This window comes from Aquarana catesbeiana, unplaced genomic scaffold, assembly GCF_042186555.1.
Source record: "Aquarana catesbeiana isolate 2022-GZ unplaced genomic scaffold, ASM4218655v1 unanchor236, whole genome shotgun sequence".
Classification (NCBI taxonomy): domain Eukaryota; kingdom Metazoa; phylum Chordata; class Amphibia; order Anura; family Ranidae; genus Aquarana; species Aquarana catesbeiana.
Window position 1 is genome coordinate 894,211 of NW_027362664.1, and position 19,210 is coordinate 913,420.

General features: G+C 45.9%; 2 protein-coding genes across 2 annotated transcripts in view; one reads left to right on the top strand and one right to left on the bottom strand.

Annotated features, from left to right (window-relative positions):
- LOC141121984 (uncharacterized) overlaps positions 1-19,210 on the top strand; it is a 583,368-nt gene that overhangs the window by 342,080 nt on the left and 222,078 nt on the right. The gene's annotated exons all lie outside the window — the stretch shown is intronic.
- LOC141121987 (uncharacterized) overlaps positions 1-19,210 on the bottom strand; it is a 481,910-nt gene that overhangs the window by 149,872 nt on the left and 312,828 nt on the right. The window contains exons 7-8 of the mRNA XM_073611772.1: positions 4,081-4,308; positions 3,797-4,000 (exon numbers count right to left, since the gene is read on the bottom strand). Coding sequence (XP_073467873.1) covers positions 3,797-4,000; positions 4,081-4,308 — 432 coding nt within the window. The remainder of the gene's footprint in view (positions 1-3,796; positions 4,001-4,080; positions 4,309-19,210) is intronic.

Sequence of the window (19,210 nt, forward strand, 5' to 3'; positions counted from 1 at the left end):
GGAGACAGACCATATTGGCCCCATAAAGAATGAGGAAGGACATCTGGTTACAAAGGATGGGGAGATGGCGAAGGTATTGAATTTATTCTTCTCCTCAGTCTTCACGAGGGAATCGAGGGTCTTCAGTAACCAAAACCGCCGTGTTTATCCTCATGACACATCACAGGAAGCACCTCCATGGTTAACAGAGGACATAATTAAAAAAGGGCTCAAAATACATCCCTGGGAATTACAGACCAGTTAGCCTAACATCAATAGTATGTAAGCTCTTGGAGGGGATGATAAGGGACTAAATAAAAGATTTTAGTAATGAGAACTGTATCATTAGCAGTAATCAGCATGGATTCATGAAGAATTGTTCTTGCTAAATCAATCTATTAACCTTCTATGGGGAGGTGAGTTGCCATCTAGATAAAGGAAGGCACATAGACGTGGTGTATCTGGATTTTGACAAAAGCATTTGACACAGTTCCCCATAAACGTTTGCTATATAAAATAAGGTTGGCATTGACCATAGGGTGAGTACATGGATTGAAAACTGGCTACAAGGGCGAGTTCAGAGGGTGGTGATAAATGGGGAGTACTCAGAATGGTCAGGGGTGGGTAATGGGGTTCCCCAAGGTTCTGTGCTGGGACCAATCCTGTTTAATTTGTTCATAAACGACCTGAAGGACGGGGTAAACAGTTCAATCTCTGTATTTGCAGACGATACTAAGCTAAGCAGGGCAATAAATTCTCTGTGGGATGTGGAAACCTTGCAAAAAGATCTGAACAAATTAATGGGGTGGGCAACTACATGGCAAATGAGGTATAATGTAGAAAAATGTAAAATAATGCATTGGGTGGCAAAAATATGAATACAATCTATACACTGGGGGGAGAACCTCTGGGGGAATCTAGGATGGAAAAGGACCTGGGGGTTCTAGTAGATGATAGGCTCAGCAATGGCATGCAATACCAAGCTGCTGCTAACAAAGCAAACAGAATATTGGAATGCATTAAAAAGGGGATTAATTGCAGAGATAAAACAGTAATTCTCCCACTCTACAAGACTCTGGTCCGGCTGCACCTGGAGTATGTTGTCCAGTTCTGGGCACCAGTCCTCAAGAAGGATGTACTGGAAATGGAGCGAGTACAAAGAAGGGCAACAAAGCTAATAAAGGGTCTGGAGGATATTAGTTATGAGGAACGGTCATGTGCACTGAACTTATTCTCTCTGGAGAAGAGACGTTGAGAGGGGATATGATTTCAATATACAAATACCATACTGGTGACCCCACAATAGGGATAAAACTTTTTCACGGAAGGGAGTTTAATAAGACTCGTGGCCACTCATTAAAATTAGAAGAAAAGAGGTTTAACCTTAAACTACGTAGAGGGATCTTTACTGTAAGAGTGGCAAGGATGTGGAATTCCCTTCCACAGGCGGTGGTCTCAGCGGGGGGGCATCGATAGTTTCAAGAAACTATTAGATAAGCACCTGAATGACCGCAACATACAGGGATATACAATGTAATACTGACATATAATCACACACATAGGTTGTACTTGATGGACTTGTGTCTTTTTTCGACCTCACCTACTATGTAACTATGTAACTTTGTAACGATTGATACCACTCTTGACTTCTCTAACCAGCGCAGACAAAGATCCACGGCCCTTTTTACACTCACACAACTGGAATATCTTTATGATCCCTGGAGGTGTTTACACAGGACAGAAATGGACTATACCTTCTACTCTGCTGCACAAAAATCATACTCCAGAATTGACCTTTTCCTGTTACACAAAAGTAACCTGCAAACCATATACCATGCAAATATAGGCTTAATTACATGGTCGGACCACGCACCGGTTACGATGAACATTTTGATCAACCAGTCCAATAAACCGTCCACCATCTGGCACATGAACACCTCCCTTTTATCCCAACCTCAGTGTCAGGAAAAGATCAAGCAGGAGTTGGAGACCTACTTTGCGTGCCATATGAACTTTGTATCAAATAACGTACTGCTCTGGAACTCTTATAAAGCCTTTATGAGAGGTATTTTTATTAAGCTTGGGTCCCAAGAGAAACGTGTGCGAAACGAGAAATACAATTGCATCCTTGATCAGATACGCAAATTAGAAAAGACGAACGAAACCTCCCCTAATGATGCAGATACCACCTGCTTACGTACACTCAGAGAGGAGTTTTGCTCCTTCCTATATGCCTCCTTTGATCACCACATCAAACGACTAGTCACATGGTATACCTCTGGCAACTGACCAGGCATTCTCCTAATCAGACAAATGAAACGTAAACCCGCCGCCTCCAAAATCCCATACATGCAAACAGCCCAGGGTCGTAGAGTCAGTAATCACATAGACATCGCTAACTGCTTTTGAGATTTCTACACATCCCTATACAACCTAAATACCTCCACAGATACCACTAATCCAGAAACCTCCTGCATCAGTCCTCCGAAAATTTGTATTTTAGCCAACATCAACACTGCGATACTAGCTTTATATTCACACCCATCAACAAGGGTTTGGATGTCTGGTATGACCTCTGACCCTTTCACGATTTCCAACGGAACAAGACAGGGATGCCCCCTCTCCCGGTTAATATTTGCTCTAGTGACGGAACCCCTCGCAGCAGCCATAAGAGCCCATCTGATAATCTCAGGATTACAAATCAAAAAACAAAATTTCTTCCACAGTTTAGGCCAATATGTATTCTTCTACATATTTTTGGTAAAAAATTTTTTTAAAATAACCGTATATTGATTGGTTTGCGCAAAAGTTTTCGCGTCTACAAAATAGGGGATAGATGTATTGCATTTTTATTAATATTTTTTTTTTATTATTTTTTATTAGTAATGATGGTGATCTGCAATTTTTATCGTGACTGCGACATTATGGCGGACAGTTCAGACACTTTTGACACTATTTTGGGACCATTGGCATTTATACAGCGATCAGTGCTATAAAAGTGCACTGATTACTGTGTAAATGTCACTGGCAGGGAAGGGGTTAAACACTAGGGGGCGAGCAAGGGGTTAAGTGTGTTCCCTCAGTGTGTTCTGTGGGGGGATAGGCTCACTAGAACATGACAGAGATCACTGCTCCCGATCACTGTGAGCAATAGATCCCTGTCATGTTGCTAGGCAGAACAGGGAAATGCCTTGTTTACATCTCCCCATTCTGCTTCTCTGTGTCACAATCGCGTGCCACCAGCGGACATCGACCGCTAGCTGCGGATGACGCAGCGACATATGGGTACGTTGTTTTGTGCACCCGTGCCACTTGAGCCGGTCAGCAAGTGGTTAATCAACATCTACAGATGGAACTTATGTCCCCCAAAGCAAACCTAACCCTACCTAAATTCCAGCGCGCATGGGCCCCATGGCTCAATTACTTCAATATTGACACTACCGCCTTACTTCGTTGATTACACAGTACTACTCTCTGTTGAACCTGACGATGCCTACCCTTTTTGCTGAACACAACCCTCTCTCTCTGCCTTTTTGCTTAAGTATAAAGTTGTCCACTGCCTCCCCTAACACCCCCTCCCCCCCATGTACCTGGATCTGAACTCCATAACATATTGTCATAAGAATTCTGCTTTGATATATTTGTATTCACTAATGGTTTCTTGATTGTCATATTGTATATTGCATCACTTTGCCTTATGATGCACTCATAAGTAAAAGTTTGTAAAATTTGCAAAACTTTAATAAAAAAAGTAAGTAAAGAAAAAAAAAACAAGCTGTGTATAAATCACAACTACCAATAATTGTCAATCATCTACCTGATGATGGTGAGGGATGGTGTGATCTTCCTGTGTGGAATCCCAGGAATACAGAGGACGGGGACATCTCTCTGGTGGGTTCCTGGTATTTGGTGGCGCCATCATATCCTTGTGTCCTTCTGATAACTCCACCATCACTCCATACTCCTCATCCTCCTCTTTATATTCTTCTTTAACATCATTATAATCTCTGAGGTTTCCACTCTGAATATATGATAAATCAATGATTGTATCAAACATCATTGTGTATAAATCATAACTATCAGTGATTGTTCCTCATCTACCTGATGATGGTGAGGGATGGTGTGATCTTCCTGTGTGGAATCCCGGGAATACAGAGGACGGGGACATCTCTCTGGTGGGTTTCTGTAGCTGGATGACTCCACCATGGTGTCCTGGTACAGATCTTTGTGTTCGTTTAGAGACTCTGACTCCTCCATCACCCCATCCTCATCATCCTCCTCTTTTATCTCTTCTTTAACTTCAACTTTAGAATCTCTCAGGTTTCCACTCTGAATATATAATAAAAATGACGTCAATTGTAATAATCTAGATAATGTACAGATCCTAATGATACTATCAGTGATTGTTCCTCATCTACCTGATGATGGTGAGGGATGGTGTGACCTTCCTGTGTGGAATCCCAGGAATACAGAGGACGGGGACATCTCTCTGGTGGGTTCTCATTACTGGATCCATCTGTAGGAAACACACACACTGACTGAATACATTGTTTCTATGTGTTTATCAGATGATGGGGGATCTAGGTGGACCCTCCGTACTGCTCTCTCCTTTACAATAAAGTCTCCTCTTACCTGGTGATGTGAGGGGCGGCTGATTGTCCATCATGACGTCTTTGTAGAGATCCTTGTGTCCTTCTAAATACTCCCACTCCTCCATGGAGAAATAGACAGTGACAGGAGGAAAACTGTAGAATATGAACACAAATAGTAAAATTAAATGATATTCCCAGAATCCTCCTCACTTGTCCATTCAGGTCTCCGTTTTATTAAAGCCCCACTGAGATATAATTTACCCACAAAGGACCCCCACACCACGCAGGCTCAAAGCTTGTTGCAGGCATTCTGACATCATTACATACAGCACAGGACCAACAGTCCCACTTTGCTAGTGAAGATGCCAAGGATCCGCCCACATCCTAAGAGCATCAGAAAACAAAAAGAGATGGAGGGACCCCCCCATCTCAGATTTGTGGGGTCCTCTATATGAGGCTCCTGTGCAAACCAAATAATTGTTCATGGGTGTGTCCTTCCTCTCCTAAACTGAAGTGTGAACTTTGACCTTTGCCATACAGAAATCTGTCAGGAATCTGTGAAAGTAAGCTCTCATGTGATCAGGTGACGTGCGGAGGAACGGAGTGTAAATATCAGACAATTTTCTCCAGAGCTCCTAATGGTGGGGATGGATTTTACTGTGTGGCGGTGCCAAGTTTCCACCCCCCAGGGTCACTGCAGGTGTGGAGAAAAGCTGTGTAAGAGGATATGGAGGAGAGATGAGGAGGAGATCCAGGAATCAGGATAAAGGTCAGGACAAGCAACAGACGAGCGCATCCAAGAGATGAAGCCGGGGTCACTACACAGAAAATCAATCCAAGGAAACAACAGGCAGGACGAGGAATAGCAAGAAGGAGCTCAGAGACAAATGAGAATATTGCTCAGCCAATGGGAGATTATCTCAGCATGACTTACATAATAAAGGAGATGAGGGGGAGGGGAGGAAGTCACTTATGGTGACCATAGAGACATGGAAATTCAGCTGGTTCAGCAGGGATCGGTCACATTTCCATCCATGTGTGGTCACTGCCGGATAAAAGTCACTCCATCAGCGGCTGCAGCCAATAGCTTCATCACTGATCTGTGTATTCTGAGAGCGGAGGAGCGCCCCCCATTGTCAGAATACAATAGTGCAGCGGGAGGATTCCCCCATCCCCCTCCAATGTGTGGATGGGGGAATCGCTTCAGTTTTTTCCTCTCATCCTGCTGGATGAACGATAAAACTGAACCATGTATGGCCAGATTTGGAAGCAAGATATATTCATCAACAACTTACCCCCCCCGAAGGGGTTAATCTACATATTACCTCCTCTGCCACCAGATCCAGCAATCTCCTCTCTATGTCCTTCCAAATAGAATGTCCTGTGTACATTACATCACTTCCTGTCTGTATTCCATAGAGACTTCCTGCCTGGGTAGAGGTGAGATCACCATCTTGTGGAACTCAGAGGAACTGCAACTGAAGAAAGTAATGTCTCGTAGTGTGAATACGGCTGTTTCAAGTATTATTATTATACAGGATTTATATAGCGCCAACAGTTTACGCAGCGCTTTACAGTATAGAAATGAAGACACTGCAAGCTGTTTGAGGAGTCATATTGAATTGTATAACAGGAACAGCAAACACAGAACAGGAAACAGGAAGTACAAGCAATGCAATATTACCATAGAGTATATTACCATAGAGTCCCTGTATTTGTATAAGAACTCCATAACATCTCCCTTTTTTACATTCAATCTAAAAATGTGTAAACAACCTAAAAACAGATTGTGAACAGTCTTAAACATAACATGCTGTGTTACTGGTAGATACACTACAGATGGAGTCTATTTGGCCATCTTCAAACTCTAACTCTGCGCAAGGCCACAGTGATTTTGCCTGGGGAATGCTGTTCAGCTCCAGAAGGTGTTGAAGAGCTGCTCTCTTTCCTGGCTGGTGTGTTTGGTACAGATGAAATTACTGGTATATGTGGCTTCATTATGTCATCCTCGTGGTATTCTTCAAATATGACCGTAGTCTCTGCCTTGCTTACGTGGTCCAGTAGGACAAGGGGCATTGTAGGACAAGGGGCATTGTAGGACTAGGGGCATCGTAGGTTTAGGGACATTGTAGGACTAGGGGCATTGTAGGTCTAGGGACATTGTAGGACTAGGGGCATTGTTGGTCTATTGACATTGTAGGACTAGGGACATTGTAGGACTAGGGGCATTGTAGGACATGCGGCATTGTAGGACACAGGGCTTTGTAGGGCACGGGGCATTGTAGGGCACAGGGAAGTGTAGAACATGGGGCATTGTAGGTCTAGGGGCATTGTAGGACATGGGGCATTGTAGGACAAGGGACATTGTAGGACTAGGGGCATTGAGCACCTCAGGAGGATCATGTGCAGGATGCTCATAGGCTTGTGCTGTGATTTGTTCTGCCACTTGCAGGTCCACTCGATTGCAGCGGTAGAGATTGCCTTCCACATCCACAAGATATGAATGAGGAGCAACTCTCTGAACACAGGTGCCTAGTCTCCAGTGACCAGTACTGTCACCAGGCAGCAGCTTCATACTGATTGACTCTCCAGTTCTTAGCTCAGGTAAGTCTTTGGCAGACACATCAAATGTCAGTTTGGAGATCTGTTTTCTATGTCAGAGTTTCTCCAGTACACCTGTAACCACACAAGGTTCAAGCAATTTGTTTGCCACAGGTAATGAAGTCTTCACTCTCCTTGACAACAAGTGCTATGCAAGACTACTGTATGGCCTTCGGTTGGGGTGTTCCTCCAATGTAGAATGGCTTTCTACAGGTCATTACCATCATATTGGGACTTCTTACAAAGATTCTTTAATATCTTTACAGCTCATTCTGCTTTGCCATTAGCTTGTGGGTGCTGCAGGGATGAGGTAAGATGTTCAAACCCCTCAATCTGTAGAGAACTGTCTGAATTGCTCACATGCAAATTGAGGTTCATTATCCTAGATTACTCTGTCCGGCAGTCCATAACGTGCAAACTGTACTTCACAATGCTTGATTGTAGTTTCAGCAGACAGGTCAGGAAGGTGCTCAATCTCTCAAAAATCAGAATAGTGATCCACAATCAGTAGAAAATCTTGCCCGGTATAATTCAGTAACTCCATGCTTACAATTTGCCAGGGCCAGGTGGGCAGCACATGTGACATTATGGGTTCTTTCTGTTGTGCCTGTGCATATTCATTGCATGCTGAGCAACGGCTAACAAAGTTTGCATGTTGGGCCAAAATAAGGTATCTCGTGACTGCCTATAGCATGCTTCTCCACCAATGTGACTGGCATGAATGCTTGTCACCGATGTTAGAGATTTAGAAATGATGACTCTTGGCCCTTTGTAAAGTATGCCATCCTGAATGCCGATTTCATGTCTGAAAGTCCAATATTCTCTCACAAGTAATGGCACTTCCATCTTTGAATCTGGACAACCATTCAGAACAGCAGATTTACGTGCTTGCAAACTCTCGTCAATTTCTGTGTGCTGTTTTATGTGAAGCAAACGCTGGTCTGTGACGTTTAGATCTGAATAACTGATCTGTGACAGGACATCCAGGTCCTGTTGAACATTGTAGACTGGGGGCGTGGCCTGGACATGCCTGTGTGAAAATGTGTCTTCTGTGAGCTCCTGGGCTTCCCTTGCCTATCTTGACATATTATCGGATACAACCGTCTGTTTTACCGGCATGCTAGCTGTGTAACGGTACAGGACCAGATCATCAGCTAGAGCGACCCGCTTCCACACATCCCAGAGGGAGATTCACCGTTTCTTCCAGAGCGTGTACCGCACCTCTCCAGGTGCCATTGTGGCGGCACCTCGTAAGTCAGGCCTAGGACCTCGACTAATACCGGACCCACCTGCGTCTCCTGGCCGTTCCTCCGTTTGGGATTCTCTACCAGAGACTCCTGCACTCTTCTGTCTGGTCATGTCAGGGGTGACAATTTCCCCGCTCTGTAGGGAGACAAAACATCTTGATGAAAATATCTGGGCGCTTCTGCAGGCCCTACCTACTAAACAGGACATTGAGGCCCTGATTCTTTGGGTGGAGGGGACGCACCACCGGGACATCCAAGCGGTCCAATCTCTCTCGGAGCGGGTGGATACTGGAGAGTCCTCGTTATCCTCCCTCAAACACCCCGTGGTGGCCCTGGAGCGCTCCCTTGGTGGACCTTCAACTTTACTTGGAGGACCTGGAAAACAGAAGCCGCAGAAATAAAGTCTCCTGGAGGCAACGGGCACCGAAGATCTGCCAGCCATGGTGAGTGCCATCTTCCAAAGGGTCTTAAACTCCCCACAGGCAGATGTGTTAGTCGACAAGGTTCATAGAGCACTAGGCCCTAGATCCACTGATCCCAATAGACCTTGATATGTGGTGCGTCGATTGCATCGGTACTCTCAGAAGGAACTGATCATCCGCAAAGCATGGGAGAGGGGAGGTGTGAACTTTGATGGTGCACCCATCAGAATTCTTCCGGTTCTCTAGAGGGTGACTCTTCAGCGCAGGGCCCGCCTGCGTCCAGTCCTAGACCTGGCAGGAGAGCAGGGCGCCACGTACAGATGGGGCTACCCGTTGATGGTCACCTTTCGAAAAGCCTCCACCTCCTTTACCTTGTGTATGCCTGCAGACTTACCAGAGCTGTTCACCTTCCTGGATGTGGAGCCTATCCAGGTTCCAAATTGGCTCCAGCTTCTCCCATACCTGATAGGTCACCCTGGTTCTTCTGGGCCCCGGGGTCCCCCTCAAACAAGCCAACAATGATTGTGGAGGAGGTCCTAAGCATCCTCCGGGGAGCAGTACCATGAGTCATAAACAGCATGGGACTGTGGGACTAATGGCGGATGTTCATAGTAGTCTCTGCTGCTGGCCTACACCTGCCTGACTTGCTCCTTGCTGAAAGGGTTTGCCGGGAGGTTTACCCCCTTAGCGCTGCCTGGTTTTATCTTTCAGTGGAAATAAGAAAAGTTTTTAACCACCATTAGTCCCTCTCATTTATGCATCCCTATGCCACCTCCATGCAGGGATACCACAAATGTTATGGTTGCAAGGTCTTTGTGCCTCAATGTTTTTTCTGCTTTACAATCTTCATATAGCAGTGACTTCAGCGTCTTCCAGCATACTTCTTAGCCAAGGTCTTTGAGCCTGAATACTTTCCTGCTAAGTGCATTATTGTTCCTTACATGCCTGTGCTGCCTTACCATGCTCATTATTGTATTCACATAGTGCCTAAATGATTTTAGTGAGCTACCTGCTACTATAGTGTTTCTGCTGAGGTTCCAGGACCTCCCATTGATTTGCTTATAGAGGGATTCACAAATCATATGGGAGCTGCCTTACTTGAGCCAAGCTCCTCTATGGGACCAAACCAAGTCTGACTGGCGGGATTATGGTCTAGAGGTCACCCTTCCCACCCACCCTCCTTACCTTCCCCTTCCCACCCCACCCTCCTTACCCCCCACCCCCAGTGGTGGATCCAAATTTGTAGTAGGCCCTGCTCATGCTTAGGGAGATGCTGAAATATGTATGGAGTGGCGAGGAAGAATTGGAGGTCCCCACATGGGGGAGGCGGGTGGTTAACCTCTCCCTCTGAGGGTTCATGGTGATCTCACGTTAGTGATCAGGGTCTTGAGGAGTTGATATTCTTCGATCCCTAAACACTTCAAATTCCGCACAGGAGCTATTCTTTACCACCTACTGCACTATGAGACGCAATGTTTGAAGTATCTGTTTGTTTCATGTGGGTCTTAACATGTGTTGATTCCCTGAATGTTGCCGCCCATTTCTATGCATGTCGCATTATGATTTTTCATTATAATTTTTAAAATTTCAGTTTAAATGTTATCAATACCTACCAAGGTCGGGATGGGTAGGGGCAGCTGGAGTTCTATTCTCGGTTGTGTCTATCTGTACCCCCGCATAGGTCATCGCTCACTTTCCAGTTTTTGCTGGTGGGAATATAAGCAATAGTTTGCTACCATCTTAGTATTCTTTTACTTTAGTTAGTTTTCTGCTCTTTTTCCTTCTCCCCCGCTTTTTCTCTTTTTCTACTTCACCCCCCCTCATCCCTTCTCCTTCATCCCCATCCTTCCACAACCCTAACCATGGAGGTTATCAATGTGATCTCGCTTAATGCTAAGGGCCTCAATGTGCCTGGGAAAAGACGAATGCTTTTACAGGATCTGCATCGCCTAAAATCAGATGTAGCTTTCATACAGGAGACCCATTTTAGAGACAACAAATTGCCCATACTCAAGAATAGGACCTTCCCGATGGTCTATCACTCGACCAATTCGACAGCAAAATCACGGGGAGTGTCTATCCTTCTTTCGAGTAATGTTCCATGGAGTTACCTGGACACCATTATAAATCTGGAAGATAATTTCCTGTTCATAAAAGGGCATGATTGGCGCTGTCAAGGTCACTCTGGCGAATCTTTATGTCCCTAATAACCATCATGATGTCTTCTTAGGCAAGACACTAGAGCGCCTAGTAGATTTCATTGAGGGGCAGCTGATCGTAGGCGGTGACTTTAATGTCCCCTTGATCCCTTCTGAAGACAAGTCTACAGGACTGTCCTCCGTTCCTCCTGGCTAAACGCATAACTCAGTCTTTACAGTTGACGCCCCTACTGGAGGACTTATGGGCCTTAGAGGCCCATCATAAACATGCACCAACATCTTCCCTGGAGAAGGAGCTTCTCACTCGACGCACACAAATTACGGACCTGTTGCAATTTAAAGCTAAAGCAGCCTTACAGATTGGTCAGAAAATATCGTATGAGTCTGGTAACAAACGTGGCAGAATTCTAGCTAGATCCCTTGGGGAGCAGAAACTGGCAACCTATATATCACACTTAAGTAAGCCTACTGGGCCCAAAATCACAATGCCCCACGACATTGCTCGGGAATTTCAGGGATTTTCTGAATCCCTATACAATCTGAAAACCGTGTCTCCATTGTGGGAATGCATAGATTCCTATATATCTTCCTCGCTCATGTCCCACTTATCAAATGTGGCTAGTGAAGCATTAGAAGATCCCATTACATTTGAGGAGCTTCAAGGGGCCATAGGGACAACTAAACCAGGAAAGGCACCGGGTCCGGATGGTTTCACCATTTAATACTATAAAACACTGTTACCCTCTCTCGGCCCATTCATGGTCAAACTGTTCAATAATGTGGAATCCACCTCATCCTTTGCTGTAGATACTCTGCAAGCTCACATATCAGTGATCCCAAAGGAAGGCAAAGATCCAACCTCATGTGGGAGTTATAGGCCGCTCTCACTGCTCAACCTGGATCTCAAATTATTATCGAAAATCTCTGCTATTCAGCAACATCCACATCTGATCCACTTAGACCAAGTAGGTTTCGTCCCAACCCGAGAAACTAGGGATAATACCACCAAGGTCCAAAACTTGCTACACATAGCCAACAAATCCCATGCCCAATGTGTGTTTCTAGGTACAGACGCTGAGAAGGCCTTTGACAGGGTGAATTGGAGGTACATGCTTTCAGTTCTCCGGTAAGCAGGTTTTGGTACCAATATGCTCCGGTGGATTTCTACAATCTACTCATGCCCCACAGTTCAGGTCCGAACCAACGGGCTCCTGTCGGACCCTTTCAAAATTACGAATGGGACACGACAGGGCTGTCCACTGTCACCCTTCCTCTTCGCCTGTCACTGGAACTTTTTTATGTACTGTACGTTTCAATCCGGATGTTACTGGCATAAACGTTGGAGACATACAACAGAAGGTCTACGCCGATGACATGTTATTTTCCCTTACTAATCCCCTGATCTCACTCCCGAACCTCCTTAAGGAATTTGAGAGGTATGGAGCCCTCTCCAATCTCAAAATCAATTTTACTAAATCCGAAGCGATCGGAATAAATCTCCCCTTATCTCACAACTTCAGATGAACTTTAAATAAAAATGGAATAGTTCTGCGGTGACATACTTGGGCACACTCATCCCTTCCAACATATCCAAGATATTCAAATTAAACTTCCCTCCATTACTAAAAAGAGTTTGTGCTCTCCTGGACAAATGGAATTTGGGACTTCATTCATGGTTTGGCCGATGCAATATCCTCAAAATGAGTATCCTCCCTAAATGCCTATATCTCCTACAGGCTCTACCAATTTATATCCCGTCTAACTATTTCAAACAGATTCAGAAGTTTTTATTTTAAATTTATATGGGCCCATAAACACCCACGTTTTCAAAGAGGTCAACTCACACTACCCAAACAATATGGGGGACCGGTGGTGCTGGATGTATGTAAATACTATCAGGCATTTCATCTGAATAGGCTCATTGAATGGAATAGACATCAAGATATCAAATTATGGGTTCAGATGGAACAGGCTCAGAGGGCCATATCTCTCGGTAGACCCCCCTGGTTTTACCATTCATTGCCTAGGGACATGAAAAACCATCCTCTTATTGGCCAGACCACACGACTTTGTTCATTTCTATTTGTGCAAGCATCTCTCTCTTCCCCGACTTCGCCACTCTTCTCAATATTGAGGAACCCGCGCTTTACCCCGGGATACCAAGATACAGCCTTTCGGAATCTGAGGGTGTCTGGCTGTTACCAGGCCTCTCCTTTTGTGAAGGATAAAGGTTGGCCATCAATCTCTGATCTCACTAACCCCTCGGGTTTCTTCTGCCTGGAGTTTTGGAGGGCTCTCCATCTCACTAATTTCTTCATATCCCTCCCCCTGAGCAAATTTTGCAAACATCTCAGAACTCTAAAGGAGTATTGATGCAGTGATGCCACATATACTATCGACCACCTATAATCTATTGCTCACACTCCCAGAGACCTATTTACTACACTGTCTTGGGGAGTTGGAATGGGATCTTAGTCACACTTTTAGTTGGCAACAAAGGCAACATATCCTTAGATTTACATATAACGTTTCCATCTGCACAAGAGTGCAGGAAACTAATTTTAAAATCTTAACCAGATGGTACAGAATGCCGGTGAGGCTACAAATTTTTTTTCCCGCAACTTCAGATTGTTGCTGGCGGTGCCAGGAGGAATGGGGCACACTTCTACACTTTTTTTGGATCTGTCCCAAGTTAGAACGCTTCTGGAAAGAAGTCAGCCGTATCGCTCAAAAATTCACGGAAAAGCCGATTCCGGACGACCCAGCCTTTTTTCTTCTTCATGCTTCCAATAATCCCGGGAGGGTCTATAAGAAATCAATCATTCGCCATCTTCTTGATACCGCTAAGACATGCATCCCTCTTAAATGGAAATCCTCACATTCTCCGACCATTGGAACGTGGCTCAAAGAAGTGGAGGAAATTAACAAATTAGAGGATCTCGTCGTCTCGTCATCGGCAGGAACGTTACTCCAAAACTTGGTCGTTATGGAACATGTTTGTCTTCTCTGATGAGGGCTGAACCCTTTTTGAATGTGATTCTGTAGACTAAAATGAGCCTGTTAAGACTCTGAATACATTAGGTACTTCGGGGATACTGCTCATGCATTCCGATTATCTCATATGTGGTTCGCAATTTCACATTTCTCCCCCCCTTTTCTCTCTCCCTTTCTCCCTCTCCTTATTACCTTTCACTTCTCTCTATCATCTTGCTCTTTTCTTCTTCTTACACTCTACCATCTTTTTCTCGTTCCTCTGTTTAGTGCCTCTACGGCTCTATGGTACTCTTCTTTTTATAAGTTTGGAAAATGCTCTGGGCTGGTTCCGTGGGCTCACCCTGCCGAGCAATTTATCCATGGGGCTGCCCTAGCCTTGTCCAGTTTTGAGATTGTCTTCTCTATGACTAACCAGGGATATAAATGATGCCTTGGATGTTTCGTAGGCATAATGTCTTCTTCTGTTTCTAGTATCTCAAGATTTGGGTTGTGCTGTACTGTATGCCAATGTGTCTATGCAATGTTGTGTGTCCTTGAACCATGTCCTTTGCTTAAATAAAAGATTTGAAGAACATTGTAGACTGTGTGTTGTGCACATTCAGGTGTGTCACCTGCTGCTGTAGCTCTGCTAAGAGCATCACTAATGAACATTTCAGGTCCAGGTTTATAGACAACATTCAGGCAATAGTTTTGTAATGTTAGCAACATGCTCTCGGGTGCTGCTGCTGCCATTCGTGGTAAGGGAAACTAGCAGTGAAGCCTTTTGGCTTCACAGCCGGTTCCCTACTGTGCATGCGCAAAGTGTGCTGCACTTTCTAACTGGCCCAACAGTGAAGGAAGGAGGAGGGGGGCCGAACTTCTAAGGAATCTCAATGTAGGGAGGTCTCCCGGAAGTTGGGATGGGTACCTGTCAAAAACAGGTACCCACTCCCTTCAAAAGGTGCCAAATGTGGCACCGTAGGTGGGGCGAAAGTAAACAAGCAGAGCTTCCCTTTTTGGGTGGAGCTCCTCTTGTACCTGTGACCAAATGTTTGATTTCCTGCACTGCATTATCATGCTTAGGAAGCCAATGCCAAACCACATCCTTGCCCAGAAGCCTTCTCAATGGCCCACAGACTTTTGCTAAAAAGGTAATGTAGTGATGGTGGACCATAACCGTAATACTGTACGTTTTCCTCATCATTCTATACCTACTGTATAGTTGTATCCCCCCTGGGGAACAGCAGCAATCGCCGTCCATATCCACCTGGGGAACAGCAGCAGCCACCATCCATACCCACCTGGGGGACAGCAGCAGCCACCGTCCATACCCACCTGGGGGACAGCAGCAGCCACCGTCCATACCCACCTGGGGAACCCCAGCAGCCGCCATCCATACCCACCTGGGGGACAGAAGCAGCCACCACCCATACCCACCAGCCAGCGATACCTGCAGGAATCCTGAGGAAGAAGTGAAGATTGAGGTCAGTTGAGCTGCATTAGTGTGAAAGCAGCCTTAGGTCCCCTTCACTCAATCAGTCCGATTTGGTCTGCCTTTCCATTTTTCGTGCGGACCCAATCGGACCCTCCATTCACCTCTATAGAGCGTCAGATGTAAATGGACTTGTGTCCTTTTACACCACCTATTTCCAATTCGATCAACTTAAAAAAAAACAGAAGTGGATCCGTCCCTTTCTGTTTGGCTGGAAAGGACTGGAAGGTGCATAGTGTAGAGCGGGCTGTGTCCGTGTCTGCGCTGCATATGTAGAGTGGACACAGACCTGTCATCCGCCCGCTACACTCATTGTGGCCCACAACTGATTACCAAGTCACTAAAGTAGCCCTCACTCTTCAAAGGGTTGGGTACCCCTGGGTTAAAGTGTCACCTAGGGGCTGTTTTTGAGTACCAAAGTTATTCTTCATTTCAATGGCACACCGAATGTTGGTTATCTATTCACTCAGCACTACCTCATCTTTATATTTTACCATCAAATTGGCAAAGCATTGTAGTTGTGTGTTTTAAACTTCCATTTAGTGTATTTTTTTGCCGATTGACATCATCAGTAATGTGATATAAAAAATTGAAACCACCACCATTTTATTCTCCAGGGCCTCTGCTTTCAGAAAATATATGTTTGGGGGGTTTTATCTAATCTTCAGGCCCAAAATCTGCATTTTAACATGTGTGGAAAAATAATCAAAACCAGCTCTGGCAGTGAAAGGGTTAATGTGAGCTAGATGTCCTACCATTTCACAAAAAAAGTGTCAAAAATGTTAAAAATGACAATAGCCGGTTTTTGATCATTCCTTTATTAATGTCTTCTTCTTTCCCCGCTTCTTCTTCCATCTTCTTCTGGTCTTCCTTCAGTTTTCTTCTTCTTCCTCTATCTTGTTCTTCCCCCGCTTCTTCCTCTATTTCTTCCTCCGGTCTTCTCCTCCGGCATCTTCTTCCGGTCTTCTCATCCGGTATCTTCCTCTGACTTCTTCCCCGCTTCGACCTCCGGATGATCCGCCTCAATGGGAGGCTCACGCTGTATGACGCTTATGTTTTTGTGACAGCTCTTATATAACTGAGGGCGGGGCCACCCGTTGACCCCCTCCCCCCTCTGACGCACGGGGACTTCCCTATGGCTTTCCCCATGTGGTGTAAGAATGGGGCGGGGTCACCCATTACGTAAACGGGTGTCCCCGCCCCCCTCTGACACCACGGGGGAAGCCAAAGGGATGTCCCCATGCGTCAGAGGGGGAGGGGTCACCGGGTGGCCCCACCCTCAGTTATATAAGAGCTGTCACAAAAACAGAAGCGTCACACAGCGGGAGCCTTCCATTGAGGCGGATCGTCCGAAGGTCGGAGCCGGAGGAAGATGTCGGACGAGAAGACCGGAGGAAGATGCCGGAGGAGAAGACCGGAGGAAGAAGCAGAGGAAGAAGTGGGGGAAGAACAAGATGGAGGAAGAAGAAAACGGAAGGAAGACCAGAAGAAGAAGCGGGGAAAGAAGACATTAATAAAGTAATTGTCAAAAACCGACTTTCGTCTTTTTTAACATTTTTAAAACTTTTTTTGTGAAATGGTAGGGGTACATTTGTACCCCATTACCAATTAACACAGGGGGGGCTGGGATCTGGGGGTCCCCTTGTTAAAGGGGGCTTCCAGATTCTGATAAGCCCCCTGTCCGCAGACCCCCACAACCACCGGGCAAGGGTTGTGGGGATGAGGCCCTTGTCCCCATCAACATGGGGACACCCTCCCCATGTTGAGGGCATGAGGCCTGGTATGGTTCACGAGGGGGGGCGCTCTCTCGTCCCCCCCTCTTTTCCTGCGGCCTGCCAGGTTGCGTGCTCGGATAAGGGTCTGGTATGGATTTTTAGGGGGACCCCACACCATTTTTTTTTCAATTTTGGCCCGACCTGAAGGGTCTGGTATGGATTTTGAGGGGACCCCCACGCCATTTCTAAAAAAAAATTAGGCGTGGGGTTTCCCTTAATATCCATACCAGACCTCCAGGCCTGGTCTGGAATTTGGGAGGCCTCCCACGCATTTTATTTTTTAATTTTGGTCCAGGGTTCCCCTTAATATTCATACCAGACCCAAAGGGCCTGGTAATGGACTGTGGGGGAATCCCATGCCGTTTTTTTCAATTACTTTTATGTGTATTGCAGAGACCCGACAATTCATTAATAGTCGCGAGTACTTTTAAATGACTTTTTTTCCTTTACAAATGTCATTTTGCTCTTGGACTGTTCTAAACATGGGAAACATGCGCCACTTTACAGGCATACTATAGACACCCCCAGGTACAACATTCATCGAGGCCCATAGACTTTAACGGTGTTTGCGTGTTTGAACATATTTTTCTTTATCGTACATCACGGGACACAGAGCACCATAGTAATGACTATCTGGGTTTATATGCTACCTTTAGGTGATTGGACACTGGCAACCAATAGTAAGAAGGTTCCTCCCATATAACCCCTCCCATACAGGAAGTACCTTTCGTTTTTTGTCAGTGTCTTGAAGGTGATGGTCACGGCTGTGAAAGCTCTTGCTTCAGATAATGTCCCGGTGAGGATGTTATAATCGGATCCATTCGGATGGCATATCATGCTAAAGTGGATGGTACCCGAGCCCTGGTTCAAGAACAGGGTCTTGCCTGTAATGTTTCCTTATGGAGCTGCACCCTTGTGATATGGTATTCCTGGTCTTTTATTTGCCCAAGGAAACCTAAAGGGTGCTTTACAGGTCCAGGGGTGTGGACCCTAAAACAAAAGGGGACCCGGTCTCTGAAGGTCCTCAGTGGCGTTACCCGCGGTGATGGGAAAAGATTGGGCCTATCTCAGGCTCTGCTGCGAGGATCGATGAGTGTTTCCTTTGGAGGCCCCATTTTATTACATTATATATATATATATAAGTAATGTTATGTCTATTCCAGATTGTAGTGCCTTTTGTGTCCACTGGGTGGTTCCGGAGAGCGGTTGCACAGAGACTAGGTTCCCTGTTAGGGACCGCGTGTAGGGTCACAGGCACGTGCATGCGGGTAGCGCGCATGTGCAGATGGCGCGTGCAACCTGCTCCCTCCTGCACGCGCTCTGGTGTGTGGCATAGCGGCATCGCGGCCGCGTGTTTCCCGTGGGCGTGCGCAGTAAGTCCCGGGCTTGCGTACGCCACGTGACGACGCACGCATAGGGAAGTCAGGCGCCTGCGTGTGTCAGTACTGTTCGTTAAGGCTCAGAGGAGCCGGTCGCAGTGGGACACAGAGCGGGGCACGTTAAGTCGGGCATTAGCAAACTTTGCAAGGAGGCTATAGTAGGCTTTGTATACAGCCATATAGCACAGTAAGTTTCCTCACATCTTGTAAGCATGTCTTCCAGAAAAGAGGTGCAGGCAGCAGGATTAATCCAGGGGTTAAAGCGACTCCTTCAAAAACAGGAGATCAACCTCAGGCTACTGCAGCACCTGTCTCCCCTGAAACACCTGTGGCATTTGGCCTGGCTGAGCCATTGAATTTGTCAGGCGTTGTGGCCACCACCAATGTCCCTGCTTTGGCTTATGTTACTAAGAATGACTTAACGTCAGCTCTCGCTGGTCTTGAAGGCAAAATAGCGGGTATGATTGCCTCAGTAACGCAGGGAGGAAAGAAACAAAATAGATCGCCCTCTCCTGAGCCTGGTCCCAGTGCTGAGTCACTTAAGCACCAGGACTCCCTTAGCCAATTGGGTCCTTGTGATTTGGATCCTGA